General features: G+C 45.1%; 1 protein-coding gene across 1 annotated transcript in view; it reads left to right on the top strand.

The window, feature by feature from the left end:
• Window positions 1-25,486, top strand: part of Trio (trio Rho guanine nucleotide exchange factor) — a 275,905-nt gene that overhangs the window by 218,692 nt on the left and 31,727 nt on the right. Inside the window, 3 exon segments of the mRNA XM_040757679.1 lie at window positions 19,648-19,940; window positions 20,652-20,822; window positions 23,348-23,443. Of these exon segments, the coding sequence (XP_040613613.1) occupies window positions 19,648-19,940; window positions 20,652-20,822; window positions 23,348-23,443 (560 nt within the window).

Below are 25,486 nucleotides of genomic sequence, written 5' to 3'. Positions count from 1 at the left end.
TACCGTGTCTCTGCTCCGCTCTGAGCACATAGGCGTACACCCCTCACTTCCCTGTTAGTTTTCTAGGACTATGTGACAAAGTACCACACTCCAACTGATGTATGTAAATTACAGAAATGGATTTTATCACAGAAAATATGTTTCTGGGGGCTAAAACTTAGAGATGAAGGTATTGGCAGGGTTAGTGTTCCCCTAAGCCTGTCACTGGCCATTGCCTGTGGTTGCTGTTAGTGAGCACATGGACTTGACCCTGCCTCTCTCTCCTGACCTCCTTTCTATAGGAAAGCCAGTTCATTGACTTCGAGCTCACCCTAACGTCTCCTGTTTGTTCTTGTTTGTTTGTTTATTAAGCTAGGGTCCTGCCCTATAGTAGCCCAGGCTATCACTATGTAGTCCAGGCTGACCTTGAATTCATGGCAGTCTTTCTGTCTCAGCCACCCAAGTGCAGACCCTAAGGACTCCATCTTAACTTAATTGCTTTTTTGAACTCCATCTAAAAACACTGTCCTATTCAAGGGCACTGGAGGTGTTAACACTTCATTGTGTAAATTTGGAGGGACACAGTTTAGCCTATAACTTTCTCAGTCCTTGTAGATTGTAAATATTTATTTGGGAATACATGTGGAATACAACTGTGATTCCAAGAGTTGAAACTCAGTTTTCTTAAATATGCTACTCAGATTATAACCTTTATGACCCAGTAACCATTAAATGTTTAAATATCATGTCCCAGACGGGCATTGGTGGCACACACCTCTAATCCCAGCACTCAGGAGGCAGAGGCAGGCAGACCTCTGTGAGTTTGAGGCCAGCCTGGTTTACAGAGCGAGTTCCAGGACAGCCTCCAAAACAATACAGAGAAACCTTGTCTCAAAAAACAAAACAAAACAAAAAATCATGTCTCAATCAATAAACTCATTGCAAGTTGAAAATACTGGAAATATCTCAATTACCACAGCCTGCCTTAAACAGGCTCAGAACACTTCCATCAGTCTGCAAATCACCTAATCATGTAACATGGTGACTGCTGTATGTCTCATGCATGTAACATGGTGGCCGTTGTATGTCTCATGTAACACGGTGGCTGTTGTATGTCTCATGTAACACGGTGGCTGTTGTATGTCTTATATAACACTGTGGCTGTTGTATGTCTCATGTAATACGGTGGCTGTTGTATGTCTCATGTAATATGGTGACTGTTGTATGTCTTATATAACATGGTGGCTGTTGTATGTCTCATGTAACATGGTGGCTGCTGTATGTCTTATATAACATGGTGGCTGTTGTATGTCTCATGTAATATGGTGGCTGTTGTATGTCTTATATAACATGGTGGCTGTTGTATGTCTTATATAACATGGTGGCTGTTGTATGTCTCATGTAATATGGTGACTGTTGTATGTCTCATGTAATATGGTGGCTGTTGTATGTCTTATATAACATGGTGACTGTTGTATGTCTCATGTATATGGTGGCTGTTGTTATGTCTCATGTAACATGGTGGCTGTTGTATGTCTCATGTAATATGGTGGCTGTTGTATGTCTCATGTAATTCTCTGAATGCTGACTGAAGGAGAAAGCACAGGCCTTACCAGGTGTACTTCACACCATCGGAAAGTTAGTCCCCAAGTCCCAACTTACATAACGTTCTAAGTCAGGCACCCTTTGTATTTATATCAATCATTTATATCTTCCCAGCATCCCTTGCATTTGGTACTCATGAACAAACATTATGTCTTTATAACACTATCTTAGATGGATCTTCTATTTTCTTTGTGACATACTAAATTATATGCCTAGCCATAAAATTAAAATGTCAAAAACATGAAAAATACCCCAAAACATTTTTCTTCCTTTAAAACTTGCCTTCTTATTTCTACCCAGTTTCTCTGCCTGAAATGTTTGCCTAACCCTACTCACTCATTCCTGCAAAGAAATAAGACTAAAACGACTCACTTAGTTTTATTTCTTTTCAGATCCCACTTCCTTCAGTTCTAAAGTCCCGGGTCACTCATCCCATTGTCCTTACACCACGGCTGGAAACGTCTCACTGCAGACTCTTGAACACCTGCCCATCCCCAGGCCTTAGTGTCCTTTCTGTTCACCTAACTGCCACCTCTGAAACTGGCTTCTGGTCTCTCAGGTCACACACATCTGCATACACATTCTCTCCCTCCTTCCATCCCATCCTTCCTCTCTCCCTCCCTGCTATATATTCCAGTTCTCACAACAGAGTTGTGGTCCTCCCTCCATGACCCTGAAATAAGAAGAAATAAGAGTTCACACATCGTTTCTAGGTGTTTGGTCATTACGACTTAACCTCACTCAGTTCCCCTTGCCTTCTGTCTGCTGACTTCCACATTTCTGCCGGCCCCACGTCCCCATACAGTGGATTCAGGGTGAGAGGAACCTCTGCCTAGTACATGCTCACTTAACTGGTACACGTGGAGCACTCCAGCCCCAAGCTTCCATGAGTAGCAGCAAAACGGGAAGAGAATGTTCCATGCTCCAGGCACCCCTTTCTCCTGCTGTGCTCTAACTTCCTGGAGTATGTGAGCTAGAGATTTAGAGATCGTCTCTGGGGAAATTTCCCATACATCTGCAGCCAGAGTTACTGTACTCACGTTTAAGCTTCAGCCCTTCTTCCTTTGCAGAGAGCTTCCATTGCACATGAGGTAATGCATTGCCCTGACAGCACATTCTCTAGTTTTTAATTAATAGCCTGTCTTTGGCAGTCGGTATTTTTTGGGGGGGCCTGGGAGAGGGGAGGTAAACCATGTAATAAAGTTGGTAAGTGAAACTTTAGAATGTCAATTAACTTGATTTCTGTAGATGGCAATTTTTAGTGCTTATTTTGCCAACAAACAGGGTTATTTATTTGGTAATAAAGTTTCCTTTCCTTGTATAAAAACTGCGCCGTGTGGGTTGTACCCCTCCCTGGGTTCTGCAATAAGCATTCCATCTGGGTCCATCACACACAGGCCCATTACCAAGAGAACAAACCTCATGCCTCGCTTTTGCTCTGTAAGACTCTGAGGCTCGTTGTGAGCCTATAAATGCCAAATCCTAGCCATGAAATTAAAATGTGAAAAACATACAACAGGCCCCGTTTTGTGGCAGCTTGCATTCAGACATTGGCCTCTGAAACATTTTATTTTTTGTGCAAACTATAGATGTGTCGTATGATTTTTTTATAGAAGCCTATTGCTGTTCCCATGTTTCCTTTCTTAGGAATTTTTTAAGTTTGTTTTGCAACGAATGCAGAAAACACTTAGGAAGACGAAAGAAAGCACTAATAGGAGGTCCTGCACACCAGTCATGAACATAGAGAATATTCCAGGTGTTCCCACAGCAAGAGTGCAGCCTCGTAGTGTGGAGGGCACGCACTTGCCATGAGGAGCAAGGGCCCAACGTGGTTCAAAGGGGACCAAAGGATGGTCCCCTTTGAACCATTGTGTGTCAGCCACAAGGGGTGAGGACTCATGGGCACTGTCGGTGACCGCTGTGTAGGCTAGAGAAAATCCCCAGTTCCCTCAGGAGACAGGAAAGGGAGCCTGAGATGTGTTTTAATAAACATGCCATTACACATCACATATAAGGGTATTTATTTTCTCTTGTCTGGCTGCTTCCTGCAAGGAGGAATGAAACTGTTCTCAATACGTGTGGAGTGTTGCACTGCCCAGTGATGTAACCAGTTGGCTCTCAGACCGCATTACGTCTCTTTATCAGGTCTCATCAGGAGGCCCCGTTTGTTAGAGGTCTCTGAGAGGACCTCCCTCCAGATATACTCAAAGCCCAAGTCAGTGTAGCTGTCCAGAAAGCCCAGGGCTGGGAGGACATCTGTCACTTACATCTCACCGAGTAAGGAAGTCCAGTGCTGGATAGTGCAGGAGAAGAGAGACATCTGGTTCCCAGGGTGCCTTAAGAATTTCCTTGAGCTCCAATTAGAGTCAGTGTGGTAGAATGTAGTCTGTGCCTGGCTATTCCCACATGTGAGCCCCAACTGCTAGGCAGTGCTCAGAAACCCGCCCGCCTGCAACAGAGGAGAGCTACACTCAGTCCAGGAGATGGTCCGCTGCCTTCAGCTGCATAACCTCTATCTTCGCTGCTGAGTGCGTGCTCTGGCTGTCGTGTGAGGAGACTTAGAGTCGGGGGCTCTGGACCGTTAGATCCCCACTCGCCATGCCAAACGGAATTAAGCCAGTGGACACACTGGACTCGCTGTCTTCTGTCGGCTCAGCCTACTGCAGCGGCAGACAGCCAGGCACCTGCAAGTACTGGATCCTCGACCTAGGTAGGAGGCTTTTCTGGATGCTCAGTCTGCTCTTCTTTCTCTAGCCGCTTCCTTCCTGCTGGCTGCATAAGTGGTTGATGTATGTTTGGAAACAGAAATGGTGCATGTACTAACACGAAATGGTGTTCTGTGCCTACTGCCTTGTGAAAGGGCTGTGTGGGAATGGCTCGTGGGAGACCCTAGTAATGTGGCCAGAGACCAGGACCAGTGAATGCTGTGCTCGGGCATTAGGTGCTGAGAGGCATTTCTAAGGCCTGGGCCCTGTAATAGATGATCTTTTAGCCTCTGAAATTGAATATAACCAGGCTAATGTGATGTATGCTCCAGTTTCCCTCCCGTGACTTTAGCTGGTTTTGTGTCTGTTTCAGCTTTGATGCATTCTGCTGGTTTTCAGACTATTTGAAAAAATAATAGTGGTGGAGCAGTGCTGTTTAGAGTCTGTCTTTCTCTAAAGAACTACACGTGTTAGTTAAAGTCAGGTTGGAGTGATGAACTCTCCAGCCTCTACAGTCTGTATTAAGGGAGTGTGTGCGCCAGGGTCTGGCTTTGTCCATAAGATAGAGAAATTCAAGGAAATGGGATCCCTACAAAAGTCTCGGGAGAAGCTCCAGTTTGAGGAGCGTAGAGGATATAGATTGTCCAAGAGAGGGAAGAATTAGATCTGCCCATGCCTACAACACTCTTCTTCTACACCCCAGGCTGGACGGGCGCTCTGTCCATCACCTCCAGCCCCTGGCAACACCATGCAACCAACACAATGCTTTCTCAGAAGCTATCACCTACTTCCCAGGGTGGTTTCTGCTAGAATGGCCTGGTTCTCTTTCAATATCTGCATTACTGGTTTCTTGCCACTGTCCACACATGCACGTCAAAGTGGGCAGCAAAATGTAGAGCCAGGAGGAGCCGCTAAGGTGCTTCTGATTCGCCATAAACTTGGCTGGAGAAGGATGAGTTGGAGTGAAGGGTCCCCAGGGAAGGAGGCATAACTCGGGTGAATGGGGCACTGAGAGCAGGCATTCAGCTCTTGAGGGGAAGTGGTCCTGCTACCTCTGGGTGTCCTTGGGAGGTCACAGGAAAGCAACAGACTTGTGTTTAACTTATGGACCCTTAAGGAAGTAAGTATCCACCCTGTGACTGTTTGATTGACCTCTTTAAACATGGTTTTCTATATTTCTTTATAGTTTTCATCCACAAAGCTGTCAGTATTTTAAGTAACTGGCAGTTGGTGGTGGTTTTTATCGTATGTGTGTTAATTACACTGTCTCAGAGTGGTTTTTCTTGAGAGGTGATGCCCTCACTATGTGCGGACTTGTGACCTGGATCTACCCATTAGGGATACTGGGGCTGTAGGCATTCCTGTGGTGGGAAGATGAAAGCAGATGAGGCATGAGCTCACTTGATTAAAAATAACTGATGTAGAAAAAACAATTGGTAATGTCAAAGTCTGATGCAAAGTCTGGACCACTAGGGAGCTCTGGCTCATGTGCAAATTACCTCATCTCCGTGAACTTTATCATCTTTAACTGAAAAGCAGAGTACTGACAGAGCATCTCTCCTGGGTGTCACTGAGCGCCCCAGGCATTTAATGGATCTTGAGTCATGGCATCTTTCTTTCTGTAGAGGGGCCTTTGAGTCCTAGAAGGATGGAATCCTTTAGCAATTCTTACTAAAGGATATTACTAGACTGTTTTTCATAATGGAGGATTATCATAATGTTGTATTTCCTATATATATTTTTGTTCTGATAATTATTAAATTTTTAAGAAAGTTTTAAGGGATTTTTTTCTGATTTTTTTTTTTTGAGAAATGGTTTCTCTTTGTAGCCTTGGCTGTACCAGAACTTACTGTGTAGAGCAGACTGGCCTCGAACTCATAGTGCTGGGATTGAAGACATGGGCCACCACCACCAGGCAAGAGATATTCTTAAAGTTGGCACCTCAGATTTTTTTTTATGTTGGCCAGATTTAAAAAGAAGATACTATTTCACGCTAAAAGATGGATAAAGGGAAATGGAAGTCCAGTGTGTCCCTTCCACTACTCTCGAAAATTTTATAGGAATTGAAGGTACCTTCCCCAACATTGTATCAGAGAAGTGTTTAATATTCACCGATTCTAGTTCTCCATTGATTATGGGGAGGTGATGTGTCCATCGGACTTGAACAGAAATAAAGATTCTGACTCATAGCCAGGAGATAAACCATTTGTAGACCTGTAGATGATCTGGGCATCAAGCTTTGGGAAGGCCCATGTCCGCTTGCAGCACAGTGAGCGGCGTGGCACCCTGCCTCAGGGAGTCTGTTCTACTTGGAGCTTCTACACGGATGCATAGTTCACTTGATGTTACAGCGTGGTGCCTTATGTAGCCTTAGTCAGGAGAACTAAAACAATTGTTAGGAAATGAAACAGAGAAAAGGTAAAGTTCGGGACTGTCAGTATGGTGCTGGCGCACACCTGGAATTCAAGAGGCTAAGCCCAGGGAGTCTTGAGTTCCATGCCAGCCTGAGCTACATAGTTTTTGTTTTGTTTTGTTTTGTTTTGTTTTTGAGAATTTCATACAGTATATTTTGGTCATATTCCTTCCCTCCCCCAGCTTATCCCAGATCTCCCTATCCACTCAATTTCATGTTCTTTCTGTCAAAAATAAAATATAATAAAATCCATGTGTGTGTGATTGATAGGCCCAATATCATTCCATTAAGGAAAACTGATTGTCCCCTTAGCTATCTTGGCCAGAGGTGAGACTTAACCCCTACTTCTGCTCCTTTGTGCTGGGATTTTGCTAGTCACTGTCTTAAATAAATAAATACGTAAATTGTTTTTTAGGAAACTCCAGTGCGAGCACCCAGTTATATAAAGAAGATGGTGGAGCTGTTGAGTAGTTCATTCTGAAGTAACTACACTAGTTTAGGAGCTAGTCCAGTGCTATGCATATCTCCTGCCTCTGGGCGAATCCGCCATAACAGTGAACAGTGCTATGTGTTTTGGAATTGCAAATTCAGTTTCAAGTCTTTCCAGACCTTCCCTGAAGGGTGGGAGCACATAGAATATTCACTTCAGTGGATTGTTTTGGCTGCAGAGACTGGCTCCCTCACACAAACCATGGAGCAGTCTAAAATTTAACACCCACCCACACCTGAATACCACTAACTCACTGGGCAGTGGTGGTGCACTCCTTTAATCCCAGCACTTGGATCTCCGTGAGTTCAAGGCCATCCTGGTCTACAGAACAAGTTCCAGGACTACACAAGAGAAACCCTGTCTCGAAAAACTTAAAAAAAAAATACCATTTGCACATTCAAAGTTTATGGTATGGTGTATGCATTGCACACAGCACCAGGAGTAGAGCAACACTACAGAAACCAGTCACCCAAGTGAGTTTGGATAAGTCCTTGTTAGTGCACTGTCTGCAGTTCCATCATCTCCCTGACCACCCCATACACCCGTCTGCCCTGTTCGTTATTATGCTCTTGAGAAGTATCATAAAAATTTGTTTAGTGTGTTTTTTTAAAGCAAAGTACATTTATAAAATAATTTTGTTCTCTCATTTATATAGGAAAGGTTTTGCATACTGGATGGATAATATAATATATCCAGGAAAAATATTGTGAAATTTTGTCTCATGCTACAGCTGATTTCTTCTACAGTGAATATGGAACTTTGAGATACAAGTAGATACTAGTAATCAACAATGGAGCTCCCTTCCTTGCATGGAGCCTTAGCCATGCCAAAGTCCAGCTGTTGAGCAAGAATGGTTTCTCCTGGTCTGGAATTGACTTTACTGAATGGGGCAGGCGTCTTGCTGGTGAGCTGCAATCTCTATATTTGCTGGTGTATCTTTCTAAGTATATTGCAGCAACTAGGCTTGAGGGAGAACACAGATTTATGGCTTTTCATTCTGAAGAATTTGCTCCAGGTGCTCAGAGTTGGCCTCTGGGGTGAGTGAGCAAGTCCATAAACAGGGGGAGCTTGGAGTAATGAGCCTTGGAATTTGTCCAGGGGGCCTTGATTTCCTCTTCCCGCCTGCAGGAATGGGGGTGGGGACCAGGCAGCCACAGACCAGATGCTCTGATTCATTTTCATTTTTTGCAAATATGAGGGACCAGGTCAGGAGCCTTAACTGAAACAACCAGAGCTCTCGGAGGCATGGGAGCAGCAGAGAAGAGTCCTCACAGGCAGCCACTGAGGATGCTGGGATGTCTCCCCTAGTCTTCCTGAGTACAAACCAATGTCACTCTCATTGATACCTTTAATATTTGATCATCTTTTTTCCTCATACACACAACCGAAAATGCGCCTACATTGCATCCTACAGTTAACACTTAATCCTATAGTGAAAGTGAACTCACAACAGTCTTCTGGAAAAGGAAGAGCGAGGGCTCAGGCTTGGGATTCACGAAGTGTGTGAGTTCTAAGGCAGCTTCCCTTTTTCTTTTCCCTCTTTAAGCTGACAGGGCCCGGTGGGATGAAGTTGAGTCTCAGACTCTGTCATGATGAGAGGGAATATGCTGTGCTGTGGTAACTTAGGAACTGAAAACTGAGTGTTTTTCCCTTTGTCTGTCTTCAGCTACAAAGAAAAGCAGCACAGCGCCTGTCCCAGCCGTGTTCCATCCCAACCCCACGCAGGGGCTGTTTCATTGCTTCCTGTGGTTGCTCGCTCCCTGGAGGTGGCGGTACCATTTTTTCACAGGGGCACTGATTAAAGCCAAGGACAGGATCCTGCTTTAATTGGTGTTCCTAGCAGAGGCGGTAGTTCTTTTCATTCCCTTTGTCTCCAAGCCTGCTTTGTTTCTTCTGGAATAACTCCAGGCCCCTGTCCCCTCCTTCCCTCTCACCAGTTACCAGTAAGGGGCTTGAATAACACAGAGGGAAGAGTTCTTATAGGAGGACTCTTTGGACAGGAATAGATTCTTAGAAAGCTGCCTGCTTATTCCTGAGGCCCAAGAAGCAGGGGGCAGACGGAATTTTCTGCTCCAAAAGCAGGCACTCCAGCTTTCTTTTCATCCTTTGGTTTGTGCTGCTGTTGTTTTAGTGTGTGAACCCCCCCCCCCAGAAGAGGGGAACAATACTTTAAAAGTCACTAACCTAAACGATGACTGAAAGAGAAGCGTGTCACTTAGGCCTGTGAGGGAAGTGGAAAGCAGGATGATGCAAAGTTAGGGGTGGCCAGCATGACCTGGAGTGTGGTTTTGAGTGGACTGTGTGGTATGTGTGTATCCACGGGCGGGCTGGCTTTTCCTCCTGGAGTCTATGGCATCGGTTGTATTCGTGTTTGGTAGTGTGCTGTTAGCTTCAGTTGCAGCACCATTTTGCTTCTGTTAATGTTACTAAAATGCAATCTCGAAGGACTTCTTAATGGGTTAGGACTCTTTCGTTTCTTTGTTTATGAACTACACCAGGAACTCCAGTGTATGTGCTGGATATTTGCTTTGTGGTTTGGGAGAGAGTGATCTGCTTCCTCCCACTACACAGCTATAACTCTTCTAAACTAATATCCCATCCCTTGAGACTGAAGCCATAGTTAACCCACCCCGTGGAGAGGATGTGGAGAGTGATAATACTTGGCAAGCTCACTGCAGAACATTCCAGGGCCTCCCCACTGCCCCTTAATGCTGTATAAAAATGAGCATATTGGTATGGCTCTATGACAACATTTATAAGTTTGCACGGTTCATAGCTGGCTCAATTATGTGTATGCTAATGCAATTCAGACATTTTTGAGGCAGTAAAACACTTCTCTGTGCTGACACTCTGAATCTGGTTTTGATTTTAAAAGAATAATAATAAATTTATGTATGAACACAGCATAGTCTTATCACCATTTCATAAACCACATAGTTTAACTGTAGAATGTTCTTTTAAACCAGGTTGTACTGGAAGGTCTTTGTGTGTCCCTTGCTTCTCATGAAGACAGGTTTTAGCTATTAAATTCATCTGCCTTCCACCCAAATTTTAGATTTCCCCTTTAACAAGGCAAGCCAAGTGACTTCATTCTTTTAACATGTGAGAAGAAGAAGACAGTAACCAAAAAGTGTTCCTTGTGGAAAGTGTCCAAGATGTAGGCCTTCTGTAGGTAAGAGTAGATATTTCAGAAACCATAGTGACCATGAGTTAAGTATCCATGATCCCTAACAGCATTAGAGTCTGTGAAGGCAGAATGGTGTGTGGGTGCCGTGTGACTGTCTGTTATCCCCAAATTAGCTATGTGTTCCTGTAAATGATGAGTTGTGTGTCGTTCAGGCAACAATAAACACTGCAGTGCCCAGGAAATGACTCCACAACAGAAATTAAGAGTTAAGGCACTGTTACTTCATGAAATACAGACCCTCCTGGTCTGTCTTTCAACAGTGAACTAAATACTAAGCAGTCTGGCCCCTGGTTTCTTGTTTGTTTGTCTTTAGTGCCTCTTCTTCAGGCGACACAGTTTGATTTTTGGGTATTACAGAGGATCTCAACCTGACAGACAAGTCAGATGCATGGCAGAGCATTCAGAAGGGCTCCTGCTTGGGAGCTGAACAGACCAGATGATATCCTCGTTCTTCTGGGTGTTACTCTGCCTCTGTGGTGGTGCCTGGGTGAAGGTGGGGTCTCCTCCAACATCCGGAGCCTCAGACAGAGCTCAGCCTCAGGCCTCCCAGAGCTACTGTAGGTCCCTATCCTATCCAGTGTTCCCAGGAGCAGTGTCCCACACAACTCAGGGTAGACATAATCAGGCTCTGTGCTGACCAGAGAACATCCATGAGGGCCCCTACAAAGGCACTGCTCATCCTTCCAGCCCTACCCAGCCCCCACCCCACATACCAGTGACTACTCACATCACTGGGTTGCAGGGTGACAGAAAGCTGTTTGTGGGATGCATACATGTCTTTCTAGTCTTGTTCTGTTGTTGCTTTTAGAAAAGTGTGTGTGTGTGTGTGTGTGTGTGTGTGTATGTGTGTGTGTGCGCCCTTGAAACAATCTACTTTTGACATTGAATCTTAAGACCCTACCATTCATCATTGGCAAAATGGTTCCTCAGGGACTTTCTCTACTCTCTGACAATTTAGATGTTTGTCTGCAGAAAAATCCTGCTGTTCATCATCTGCCCTGAATGGGCCCTGACTCACATAAAAAGCACTGAAAAAGCCTGGTCATTCTAGATGCCAGAAAATTCCTCCAAGTCAGGGTTTGTCCAGAGTAGAGAAGGATTGCATTCAGAGGTGAACTCTAACCTCAAGGCATATCAAAAGAAGGAGAGGGGAAAGTCACAAGTTTGACTGTTAAGCAGCATCTTTGTGTGTTCATCAACAGAGCAGAGGGCTCAGAGACACCTGCCTCTCCTGGGCCACTGTTAGATGGAAACCTCTCGAGAGACCGGTAGGAAGAAGATGCCTCCTACAAGGCATGTACCCAAGGAGCCCAGAAAGTGCTGGGGCGGAGCTAGTTGTTCCGTAATGTTCAGCTTGTCCTCTTGTCTCCATGGTTACCCTCTTCAGAGCCCTGATTCATAAGGCCTCCTTTGCCTGGATTCAGACAGCCTGGCCATAAGCCATTCTCCTGCGGCACCTCTCATACTTGCAGAGTCCTGCTCCACCATCTTTGATTGGATAGAGTCCCTGACGTCCAGGCAAGCACAGCCCATCCTTCTGTGGTGGCTCTGCATTGCCTCACCTCTGATGTATTTTCAAATGTCCGTTTTGGCAGTGAATGAGATCCTGTGTGTCCGACTTACCACCTGCAGGATTGTGCCATTGTTCTTAGTGTTTCTTCATCTGAGCCTTCGGTGACAACATTCAAAGGGGCCTTAGAAGCGAAATGGCTTCCAGGCTAGAAACGCTGACATCTAGCCTCCCTGGTACAGGATAATCTGAGAGCCATGTTTCCTGATGTTCACATAATATTCGAGGATGTCAGGAAGAAAACTAAGAAGGAGACCTACTAAGAGTTCTCTGAGGCTGCACAGACCCCCAGATCATCCCACTTGGGTTAAGTTTTACTGGGGCCACACACTGTATGACCTAGTAGCCTTGAACTAAGGCACAAACCAGGTACATACATGCTTATGTGTTCACATGCCTGTGTGTGCACATGATTGAGTATCTGTACAAGGCTGTGGCTCTCAGCTTTCATGAAGAAAAGGCCGTAGCAGTTTCTTTGGGGTTGGTTTGAACTGATGACCATGACTTTTGTGTTTTGGGATTCAGGGGTCGTGAGAGTTGGGGAGGGGGTGGAAGCGCTCCCCAGCGAGCGTGTGGGAGGGCGCTGCCGAGGAGCCCTGCATCTGTCGCTCCTTTGTGTGCATTTTCTCAGGCTGCGGAGACATGTGCTCCTCATTACAGCGTGATCCGTGGCAGTGCTGTGCTGGGGCCTCCAGTGCAATCTGCGTTTTTATTTATTTATTTTAGAAGGCAAGGAAATTTATCCTTTTTCCCTTGTGTCTTCTGTACTCACTTCATATTCGACGCGGACACAAAGTTCACGGTTTTTGCACCAAGGACCCTCTTGGCATCACACTGTAAAGTATGTAAAATGAACCTTGTGTTCTTCCCACACATTTTCATTCATCGCCCCCTCCAGGCTCGGTGCTTTTCCACGGCCTCTGCCTTTGGAAAGATTACTTCCTGTGCTGTCATGGCATCAGCTGTGTGTGGGAAAGGCATGGAATGCTGGCACACCGGGTCCACTCATTACTACCACTGATGGAGCCTTGGTGCCAGGGGACAGGTTAGGACTCAGCGGGGCCCACTAGACAGAAGAGACCTGAACCTGTGTCAGAGCAAGTAACCCGGGAAAGGAAATAGATGCCAGGGAAGGAGACGTCTCAGATACTCACTCACAAGTAGAAGACGGATCCTAACTTGGAAAATGAATGTGAAAACACATCTGGTCCTAGCCGCCAGTACTGTGCCATGTCAGTAAGCTGGCCAGTGTCTCCTCCATAGTCCCTCAGCTGATTCCCAGGTGTATTCCCCATCATGATCTGCCGTATTTGCAGACTGTCAGACCATTGTAATCATCTTGGAAGACAAGATGTGGTCCCTGAAGGATGCATCTGGAGGAATAACTTATAGGAATAACTTGCTTCTTGAGTCATTTTGAGAGAATCTCTAGGACACTGTGGTGTCTCTCTCTCTCACTCTCTTTTTAAATAAGAAAAAATGATGCCTTGATTCTAAAACCAGAGACTATATCCCATTTGAAGAATGTAGAGATGCTGTGGAGTGTTCTAGCCAGTGCAGTCTACTGTCGAGCTGGCAGCCTGTTTGTTCTTTGCTTACTGAATACTGTGCACCTCTGGTTCAGTGTGTCCTGTGCCAGCTCCCGGGTATGGCTTTCTGAACAAAAACTCTTCTGCATTCAGCTCTTGATAAGTCTGGCACAGAGCGAGCGTTAAAGTCTGCCCAGCTGGCCTCGAGCTTTAGAAACAAAGCCCCGGGGTTGTCTTTCTTAAATAGTAACGATACCTCCCGTTACAAACATGCCTACATGAGCAATAATGACTCCTTTGGTTTAGAAAATTCTCCTTGAGTTATGCTTATCCCAACTAAAGAGTAAAGACCTTACGGCATAGTTCCTCTGTTCTTCAGCACACCGCAATGACCAAGATAGAATAATGCTCATTAATCAGGAACTGCAGGTTTAGCTCATTGATACAGTGTCTGCCTAGGAATGCGAGACTTGGTTATCTTCCCTAGCCCCCCCCCCCCCAATTTGAGGATACTGCAAGAGAATTTGAAATGTGAAACAGATGTTAGTTGGAAAGTGTCCCAGTGTTCAATGCATGCATCTAGTGGTGGCCCTGCCTCCTCATCCCTGACTCGGCAGATGCAGAGGATCCAGGGCACAAGGCCTGTGCAGGCCCAGCTGCTCTTCCCACTGCAAACCCTGAAGTAGATCCCCTTGCTCCATTTCCCTGCATCTCTACTTGCTGTTTGCACTTTCATTTTTTCTATGCAAAAGTGTGAATATTGCCTAATATCTTTTAGGTTATATTTACAATAGCCTTTTTTATAACCTCCCCCCCCCACCCAGCAGAAGGAAAATAATTACCATCTTTCACTTCAAGGGACTACAGCAAAAGAATAAGAAGGCCATGGGCTTTAAAGACACTTACACCCTGCAGGTGACAGCCAGGGTTGCAACTGCAACCTCATAGCCTGCCTGCAGCTGTCTGCAAGCAGCCTCTTCAGCAAATGCTTGCAGGACCCCTGCATGTGCCAGTCAGGCCCCAGCCTCTAGGTCTCATGCCTCCCCTCCACCCCACTATTGAGACTGTGAAGCCAAAGAAATGTGGAGTAGGTTGAGTCATTTTCAAGCTCAGAATATGCAGTTTTTAATTCTAAAAGTCTGCTAACATTCCTTAGTGATCCAAGCGTTACTGCAGTATGCTGGCAGGGTCTCCAAGACCTTTTCCCATTGTGGAAGTAGGAGAAAGCTGGAAAAAGCAAACAAAACCCCTCATTCTTCCTTAGTCTGCAGCTAGCAGGATATGGTCCCTTTTTTTTCTTACATCTTTAAGTGCTTTTATTAATCACAGCTGTCCAGATTTACAGACTGAGAGTAGAAAGATTTTTCCTCCCCTTGGGTCTGGCCCTGTGTGCACATGCTAGGATCTTTCCTCTTCTTTGTCTGTTTTTTTTTTTTTCTGTCTCCATTAAAAAGGAATCCACTGGAGCCATTGTGTGACCTCAACCTTAGGAAAGATGCCACATACCTGAGAATTCCTCCCCACGCCAGCCCTGCCCAGCAGATGGTGGTGTCTTTGCTGTGTGCACACTGCCGTAGAGTTTTAAGCCTGCTAGAATCCCTTTATCCTGAAGTTTATCCTCTTTAATAAGGGACGGCTTTCTTTCAAAACAGGAATAGAATGAAGTCACTGTCTAGGTCATTTCAGCCATTTTTTTCTTAGTATTTCCTACACACTGTGCTAGGCTTGTCATTAACTCATATTGCCCATGAATTCTGGGTATTGTCGGGACACTTGCTGTTTGTATAAATACAATGCACTCATTTCTGTACCACCAGGGAGTCCCAGATGCCACAGCTGACACAAGCACAGTTAATAAAGCTGCTTCATTTCATTGCTGTTCTTTCCCCAAGTCCCATCGCTGCACTCTAAGGTGTGGTACCTTGGGTAAGCCAATCTGCCTGGGACCCCTCTGAGAGAACCTAGCCCGGACACGGGCTAGGTGATACCCATCTTAGGTCCTTTTTCTGTGCCCAGAGTAAGAGGATTCTTTTCAGTTGAAAGAGAAAGCATACTCCAAACCAGGCAAGAGCTGAGGGCTTTCCTACATTAGATAGCGTTGGAGGGAGGAGCCGAACTGAGAGCAGAGATGGGGAACTGAAAATGAGAAGCAGATGTGTCTGTCAGAGTTGCAGGGCCAGCTTAGTCCTGAGCCATCTCTCTGCCCAGTGCAGTGTTTGACATCGGAGGGAAAGGCGGGGACCGCAAGAGAAAGGGGTCTGCTTGATCTGGTTCCCACATAAGTGAAAATTCACAACTGTGTGTGCTTCACTGTGGGCAGAGACCACCTGTAGTTATCACAGAACTGACCACAATGTGCCACACCCAGGACATCACTGTCCACAGTGGTAGGCTCACATCAGTGTCCTTGGGGTGGACAAACAAAAATAAGGACAACCTGTATCCAATGTATTAGCTCGCCTAGTCATCTTTATTCTACATATACTTACTAAGCCCCAAGGTATACCAAGCAGCCTGTTGGCAGTAAAGCTCCCGCCCACACAATGTCTGCGGTGACGGACGGGTTGTACATGGAGGGACTTCCCTCCTGAGGGTTCTCCTTGCTGAGCCTAGCAGTCCATATAGACACTGTACAGGCAGGAGCTCAGGGTACTGCGACAGGAAAACTCAGGTCCAGGTTTGATCGTCTCCTGGTAGTCCAGTCACTGCAGTGTCCACCAGAACCTCCTGAGAAAGACAAATGGGCGCTGTGTCGATAACTTTAGAAGGACATCTTCTAGAGTTCTCACTCAGGGTTCAAAAAAAGGCACTACAAATAAGCAAAGGAACTAAAATCTGAGGGAAAAAGGAATCGACTCACACACCTCCTGTAGCTTCCTTTATTCTCTCTCTCTCTCTCTCTCTCTCTCTCTCTCTCTCTCTCTCTCTCTCTCTCTCTCTCTCTCTCTCTCTCTCTCTCTCTGTCTCTCTGTTCTCCACAATTCTTGGAGGGGGGTACAGGTGTATATATACATACATGTTTGCAACAATAATTCTTTTTACAATACAATGTGAGGCTTGTCAACAAGGCAGATAAAATTTATACACAGAGCAATAAACTAAAACTGCTAGGAGAAACTTTTAGCATCAATTGCTAAAATCAAGGACTGTAGATCAAAGAGATGGTCTAAGCTTAATTTTGCACAAGAACCAAAACCTGGTACCATTCAGTGCTCTGGCCTCCGTTGGCAGCACAGGCCTTCAAGAAAGTTTACTTTTGGATGAGCAAGTGGGCTGGTACCTTTGTCTTCTCGGGGGAAGCAGAAGGGAGCAGTAAATCTCTGAGCTAAAATCTTGAGTTAATAAGAAGTTTGAGAATCTTTTAGTGCAGGGTTAGTTTAGATTATGGCTTCTCTGTCAGGGAGATAAAGTTAGGACATGCTTATTTTTTCAGTCCATCTAGGCAGCTATGAGTCAGCAACTTTGGATGTATATTATATGTCCTTGAATATCTGGGAATGTCTTAGATAGAATGCTGGATCCTAAACACTGACCAAATGCCTGTCAATAAGGATAATTGCAGGAGGGCAGATCTCAGCAATTACAATGGAGAGGGGATCAGGGACCTGATAGTGGGGAAACTGGTCTCACATACAGCTAAGGAGTGTAATCAGTAAACTAGAACCTGCTGATGGAGAACAGGTATTTACACATAGCTATAGAGTATAATCAGTAAAACTCCAAATGCATGAGAGAAATGGTTCCCAGTGAATGATCACATAGTGCTGAACAGTAAGAAGTAAATCCCAAGTTTGTTGCAGAAAGGAATAAACTACAGGAACAATCTACAGCAAGAAACATCCCGTTCATTTGCGAGATTATAACACCAAGTACAAGTTTTGTACTGGTTTCATCCATCAGAAGAATCTTTAATTCTTCTGAGTTATCTCATGATACATTGGCTGTATAATTACTGTGTGATCCAGTATGCGGAATCTTTCCAAAGGGACTGCACTGTGAGCTCTATGCTGAATGTGAAACCTAGGCTTCCTCTGTGCCCAGGGACACTGGAGGCCACATATCCACTAGAAAGATGCATCAGGACCTGAGATATCATTCAAAATGTACACCAGTGTAGTTGGTCTTCTGGACAAAACCAGTTCTTCAGATAACTAAGACACTGGTGGCACATGCCTGTAATCCCAACAAAGACATGTGGAGCTCTGTGAGTTTGAAGCAGGCCTGGTCTAAAAAGTGAGTCCCAGGACAGCAGGGACACAGAGAAACCCTGTCTCCAAAGAACAAAATAAATAAACAAGTGAATAAATATAATAATAAATAGTAAACAAATATGCAGGTATGCATACACGTACCATATGTTACATGCACAGGCAAAAGAGTTATTTCTTAGCAGGCATTGATTGATTAGTTTTAAACCAGTTGGCCTCTGGGAAGAAAAGCTGAAAACTTTAAGCATGAACGATGCATGGTCATACCATCTACCAGGCTGTCTTGGGCAAAGAACGAATGAGACAGCAATTAGATGAGCATCAGCTATCTCAAGTAATGCCTAGAACCCTCATGAAACTTGCTGGCATTACATATAGCCACAGGCTTCTGGGTTTAACCCTCCTGCGGTGTATCTACAGTGCACAGTGGTCTCTGGTGCCGTGAGGCAAAGAGCCTGTATGGGTGTGTATCTAAGAGTGCTTTCAAAGATTGCCAGACATTTTTAAGACTGCAAAGGATCTAAGAAAATAAACACGCGGTCAGTGGTCTTCATTATTACATCTCCTGAAAGAAATCATTCAATTCCGAGTCGTTTTGGCAGAGTCCTCATGTCAGGTGCTTGGAAAGGCGTCACTCAGTTCCTGGTGCTGGCTTCCAAGTTTATGGAAACATATCACCTAACTCTGGGTTGGTTTAGTCATTTTCCTCTTGAAAGTCTATCAGCCCTGACTTAACTACGTTTAATTTTGAAATCCAATGAGAAACTTGATAAAGATACCCTTTCTGTAGAGCATTTTGGTTACTTGAAAAATCAGGCTTTCTTTTCCTCTTTGATTTACAAAATGTATTGTCTTTGTTATGATTGCTAGTATTTACTCAAGCATATGAGATAACATTGCTAAGTTGCCAACAAAGAAACTGTGTGTCTGTATTACCTGTGAGAAAGCAGCTATTGACCTCCCCGGCTCCCCACTAACCATGCTCTTTTCTTCATCAAGTTGGTCCTGAACATGACCTTTGCAGATAGCGGATCTAACCTCTTTCATTGGGTGGATGGGACCGATGGATAGAAGGAAAATAGACAGGGATCAATATTTACTGGTAGTGTATCAAACTAAATATATTTCTTTGACTAATTAGTTTATGATCATTTATATAACTAATGCTTTAAATTTTTTTCTCTAAATTCTTATTTCCTGGTTTTATTAATCAAGCAAATGGTTAGAAACAATTTTAAATTATATCTTCCAGTGTCCTATAGTTTATGTAGCTAATGACTTTATTTTAATTTGTGTGTATGGGTGTTTTGCCTGCATGCACGTCTGTACCTCGTGGCTGGAGGCCAGAGGAGGGTGTCGCATCCCTTGGGACTGGAGTTGCCGGCGAACTGCTAAGAGAGCAAACTTGGGACCTCTAGAAGAGCAGCTGGTGCTCTCAACTGCTGAGCCATCTCTCCAGCCTCAGCTATGACATTTTAATCTAAGCATTGAGTTGTGGTAGCACATAGTTTTGTGATCCTGGCACTTGGGAGATAGAGAGGGAAAATCAGGAATGTAGGGTTATCCTCAGCTTATCTGGCAGGCTTGAGGCTAGCCTGGTCTGCATGGGACTCTATCTCAAAGACAAAAACAAAGCAACATGACTGGATCTGTGCCGTGGCCGCACTGGTCCTTAGGACTGGTGATGTGAGTTACTTTTGGAAAGAGGGCATTGCATCTTGAGGAGGATCGTCTGTATCGGAAACCCAGCTTGATAATCGTCCTAGAAGGGAGCAATGTCAGCCCTCAGCTCACTGTTTCAACATCTAGATAAAGACAACAGTCCAAGTTCCCAGCTGCTCACTTGAGATTCTGTTAATCTGGGGCATAAGCATGGTGACTAAGTGGCGTAGACTTGACCCAATGCCAGGGAACTTTGGTCATGTTCAATAAAATGCCTTTTTTCCTTCTCGTCCCATCAGACTCGCTCTCTGTCTCCAGTAATGATGCCAGTCCACCGGCCTCCGTGGCTTCTCTTCAGCCCCACATGATCGGAACGCAGAGCTCACCAGGTCCCAAGCGGCCAGGCAACACCCTGCGCAAATGGCTCACAAGCCCTGTGCGGCGGCTCAGCAGTGGCAAGGCCGATGGGCATGCGAAGAAGCTGGCCCACAAGCACAAGAAGAGCAGAGAAGTCCGGAAGAGTGCAGATGCTGGCTCACAGAAGGACTCCGACGACAGCGCTGCCACCCCACAGGATGAGACCATCGAAGAGGTGGGTCTGTGTGACAGACTTATGTCACTGGACTCAAAAAAAAGGATATAGCCCTTCCGGTGCTTTATTTTGTTCAAGTTAAGAGTAGTCGCTGTCTTGAGAAGGAATATTTGGTCTGTCGGAGGCACCAGTGTTGCATAGCCCCATTTAGGTTTCTGGTGTGCAAACTGTTAAGTGCGTGGACCCGCTGAAAGACATTGTCAGAAATGCCAGTTAACTGCTTTTTTTCCACCATATATGGGACTATGGGACTCTCCACATTATTTCTATGTCACCAAAGTGGAGACAGGGCATCAAGGATTTTTTTTTTGATTCCCCTTTTGTCCCAGGAGGCTGAGTTATACTTGGAGAAATCATCCTTCATGTATTCAAGGTAACCTCAGCACTGACAGGGCCAGTAGAGACTTGAACTCAGGCTCAAGTTCTGCACCAGCTTTAGAAAAAAAGAAATGAAAAGAGCGGTGACAAACAGCATCACATTTGTTTTATTTCATTGTTTCATGTGTTTTCCTTTTTTCTATAAATCTGTGTTCTCTCACTAAAGCTAAAACTCAATTTTTTATGTAAGTAAGAACACAGGAAATAAGTATGTGCTGGATTCTGGCCTCGCTAGACTCTTCTGATTAACTCTCGAGGGCCCAGAGTCTAACCTGTAAGCTGGGCTTGGTTGTCATGGCCCAGCTTGAGCAGCGATCGTTGTTTTGATTTCAGAGAGGACGGAACGAGGGCCTCAGCAGCGGCACACTGTCCAAATCGTCCTCCTCGGGCATGCAGAGCTGTGGAGAAGAGGAAGGAGAAGAAGGCGCGGATGCGGTACCACTGCCCCCACCCATGGCCATCCAGCAGCACAGCCTCCTTCAGCCGGACTCGCAGGACGACAAGGTAAAGCAAAGCCACACTCCCCCACGCCAGAGCACAGCCCGTCACTGGTTCTGTGCCAGCACATTTCAAAGGCCAGGAGGTGCAGGAATGTAGAAGCAGGCACTGAAAGCCTGCTGTTTTCCCAGCAGTCAGCTTGTTTATATCTTAGAAGTATGAATAACAAGTCCATTTAGAACAAGCACTAGGCCAGCATATGCTGCTCCCGTACCACGTGGTCGCGTAAATATGTTCAGTATGTTTTAATGATGCTTCAGTAGTTGCTGCTGTTCAAGTAATTTTTCACATGTTGCTCAGAGTCTCCAGAGAGCAGAAATCTTCTACAGCCCCTTCAGCACACAGTAGGCTCTCATGTTTCCTCCATAATGTGTTTTTGGCTTTCTAGTGAAAATAAGGTTATGTTATTCTCCAGTTACTTTTCCCAACATGCCCACGTGTGCTTGTAGGACTAGAACCCTAGCAAATGGATTGTTACACAATATTAGGAGTCACCTGAGCCATGAGCTCCTCTTTAGCTGTATGAAGACTTCAAGTCATGTCAGCCTCTGTTTCCCTTCACTTCTTACATCATTTTAGATTATTGTATCCGATCCAATTGTAAAATCTCAAAAATACAGTATCAAAAAGGGAAACCTAGTAAATGAAGTTTGCACACCCTCTCTGCACCCTGGCCTCATCGTGACCCTTGCCACTTCTTAGATGCTAAAAATAGAGCTAGGAAGTAAGTCATTGCTGGGTTGTTTTTTTTTTATTGTTGTTCTTTTATTTTTGTTTTGTTTGGCAGTAACTAAGTTTTCCAAATAAAATGGATGTGGATTTCAACATTTTTTTCTTCACATTTTTCCCTTTTCCATTCCTGACTCCCTTATTGATTTGTTAGTCACTTGCTAGATTTTTCAGTCTTTGTTTGACAATCAAGGATGTAGGACAGTCAGTGAGTGGCTGACAGCAGGGATGCCACCACACTTGGTGCTGAGTCTGAAGTCACAGCACACAGATCCACAGCCCACACGCCCCATGTTCCCCACAGTTGAGCACTGCCAGAGTGCTTTGGTTCTGAGGAAGCTGGTTATGTGCTGCGGAGCCAAGATCAGTTTGTCCCCTTAGAGTTTATCATCATCCTACACACACAGGCCAATCTGAGAGAGAAAGTGACAGCTCTCAACCCTTTGTGTAGTGTCTGGCCAGGGAACCGGCTATGTGGGTGTTATAACAACTCATAAACTGTTTTGTAACAGTCTAAACTAATAGCGTTTTCAAAGCAGAAAAATAACGTTTCTTAAATCTGGGTGGTTATCCAAGCAATGGGGAGCAGGCTTTATTGGCTTGTTTTCTTCCCTTAAAAGACTGAAATGCTGGAATCTTGTTTACTGGAATCACTTATTGCTTATCATGCAACCTGGTTGGGTATTATCAGTAGCAAGTCTTCATTTACAAAAGTCTAGTGATGCTCCCAGACAGTGTATTCTCTTGAACTAATTTTTTGTTTTGTTCTGTTTTTCTCTTTTTGTAAACTTTCACTGCAGCATTATGTTGATTTGTGTTCCGTGTCTGTTTTGGCTCAGTTTCCTTACCTTTCCATTTGAATTTTTTTTCTTCATTTTGTTCATCTCATATTCCAAATTTCATCAGAGCAAACCAGTGTTCGTTTTGTAAAATACACATTTTGGTCCACATATGTAAAAGCCTGTTGTAAAACTCTGTATCTGTTCGCATCTCTGGGACGGCCAGCCATGTGTCGCATGCATCTCTGCTGTCCTTAATATGAAACAAGGTTCATATTACCTATGCCCCTCAAACCCCAGCTACTCTCCAGCAGAAGTAATCCGCAAACCATGTTTGCTAATTACTGAATCTCAGCTCAGTAGCCCGTCCCTCAGATTCCCTTACTGTCACCCCATGACACCCTCGATCTAGCCATAAGTGGCATCTGGTAGCTTGTGAGGCTTCAGCTCTTCTGTCCTCTGAAGTTAATCATTGGGGAAATGGATGGCACAGGAAATGGTGAGCTTGTCCCCCTCCCCCATCTGGTCACTGCACCCTGGCTCCCTTCCCTTTCATAATCCCATAAACAGAGTCAAGCCATTGTTAGCAGCCCTGTTCCGTTTCTCAATTACTCGGGGATTCACCCACTGGACCTTAAGCCTCTTTCCCTTCCGCTGACCGGGTTCTGTTTCTCTCTTCATAGCCTAGAGCCTAAGCCAGCACTTGCAGAGTTACAATTAGGATGCCCCGGTGCCCAGTCACCATTCTGAAAAATATTACGATGTTACATGACTGTGGATTAAAAACAGACATTGTCTGCTTCCCACATGTATCCTAGACAGGTTTCATTTAATGTTTCATGTCAGAATATTGTAAATATAAAAGGATGACTCTAAATAAATGCAAACAAAGACAAACTTGTGGTCTTTTTGTCTGGACTTACTTAAAAAAAAAAAGCTGGAGTTTGTGAGGGAATTTACTCACTGTCCCGTGGCTAACGTAAGGTCTCTCCTCCCCGTTCTTTGTCTTAACTTCTCCCATAGGCCTCTTCGAGGTTACTAGTCCGCCCCACCAGCTCTGAGACTCCCAGCGCAGCTGAGCTTGTCAGTGCAATCGAAGAACTCGTGAAGAGCAAAATGGTAAGACTTCCCCCATCAAGCATTAGGTTTGCAAGGCACTGCCGTCTGTGCACAGAGGTTTGCCTTTGCCCTGGATTGCTCTCAGGCATAACTGTGGCTACAGACGACTCTCACTATAGCCAGGATTGAATCTAGGGGTCTGCTCTGTCATCCCAAGGTTCACCGGTGGCTATGAAGGACTCCCAGAACAGAAAAGCTGTGCCTCTAACAGTTGCAGCTTATTGCACGGGCAGGGTCCGGGAAATTCCAAGTGCCGTCTGTTGAGTATCTTCATACGAACACATCACAGTTGGCACTTGTGCAGGACAGCACAGAGAGCATTGATTGACAGCTGCACTGGTTTATATGGGCCTCTGCATCCAGACTTCTGGATATGTCTGCTGGTCAGCTGCTTGCATGACCTAAGCATCTACCCTGAGATGCTCTGTGAAGTACCCCCGCCCCCACTCCTGCGTGCGCGCGCGCGCACACACACACACACACACACACACATACAATTGCATTTCAAAGAAGCATTTGTCAAAGACCTTCCCACAAAACATGGGCAGTAAAAGGGTTTCACAAGGGATGCATTCAGCATCCCTCAGGTCTCCGCGCTGCAGCTTTGTGCTGGGGGCTGCCTTAACACACCACAGTCAAGGTGACCATCCACACCATCACAAAAGCATAGGATCCTATGTCACCATCACAATGTCTGCACCCTCTCTGGTGCCATCTCAGGCAGATCACACCTGGGGACAGGCTGCCAGAAGTAGCCTGAGACTCAGTTGTTTCGGGTCAGGGCAGCTGGTGCAGGTATGAGGGCACGTCTCTGTGGACACAGACAAAGTCTGTGATGAGGCCTTTGCTCTCTCCTGTCTTTCTCTTTTCTCGTTATTCAAATGAATAGAGTTCCGTCTAATGAGCCCCAGCTGTCTAGACAGCAGAGGGCAGAGTGTCCTCCTCACCCCTAGGCTTGACTCCCTGTCACCACCCACCTGATCCGCGAGCATGATGCAAGCCCTTTCACTCATGGAAGAACATGTACTTCCAGTAAAGGTCACCTGCTGTTTATTTATCAGAGTGCAATTTTTGGGTCAGGTTCCATTTGTTCACTAACTTGCTGTCCTGATTTTCCTACGTAAGAGCCATAGTTGGTGTGATTTCACAGCTACATGGCTCCCTTTCACAAGGTCGCACATACAGACCTGTGTCATCAAGCTCTCTGATGATGAAAAGTCTGTTCCCGTTAAGGGAACAAAGCGGGACACATATTAGCAGTTTTCACTTTTCTAAAGCAAAGTAAGGCAGTGACAATAAGTGCCCCTGCGCTTCTGTTCTGTTTCTCCAAATCCATCTATTTCCAGCTAACCCATTCTGTGGATCTAGCTGGGAGCTTGGAGGGCTTTTAAAGTGCCATAGTCCCTACGTGAATCAGGTGAGGAAAGGATCGGTAAACACCAATTAGAAGGCCACCAGTAGGTAACCAGTGTCACATTAATCAGCAGTGCTTGGCTCGAAGATCTTTTTGAATACCTTCAAACTCTGCATGAGGTTCTGCAGAGGTCAGAGCACATGACCAATCTCCTGCAGCAACTAAGAGGGATGTTACACACAAACAGACACACAAAAACACAAATTGATTAATATTTGATTCTAATTTTCCTATTTACCCAGCTCCTCTGACTCAACATGACTTGTTGACTTCTTGGTTTTGCTGTTTTAAAAATTTATGTTTTTATTTTATGTGTATGAGTGGGTTTTGGTTTGGGGGGTATTTTATTGATTTGGGGGGTTTTTTGTTTGTTTTTTGCCTGTGTATAAGTGTATGCACCATATGCGTGCAGTACCTGCAGAGGCCAAAAGAAGTTGTCTAGAGTTGGCGTGGGGGACCTGGGCCTAGAATTTGAGTTCTCTGCAGGGACAGCAATTGCACTCAACCCCTGAGCATCTCTCCAGCCCCTCTGATTATTTTTTTTTAAGTAATGTAGCTTGATCCATTGTTAGAAATTTTGTAATTTTCCAGTCACATCTTTTGTATCTTATGACTTAGATTTTCTTACC

The sequence above is a fragment of the Mesocricetus auratus genome, unplaced genomic scaffold, assembly GCF_017639785.1.
Source record: "Mesocricetus auratus isolate SY011 unplaced genomic scaffold, BCM_Maur_2.0 Super-Scaffold_100015, whole genome shotgun sequence".
Taxonomy (NCBI): domain Eukaryota; kingdom Metazoa; phylum Chordata; class Mammalia; order Rodentia; family Cricetidae; genus Mesocricetus; species Mesocricetus auratus.
The sequence above is the reverse complement of the archived record's forward strand: the minus strand, read 5'-3'. Positions and strand labels throughout refer to the sequence as shown.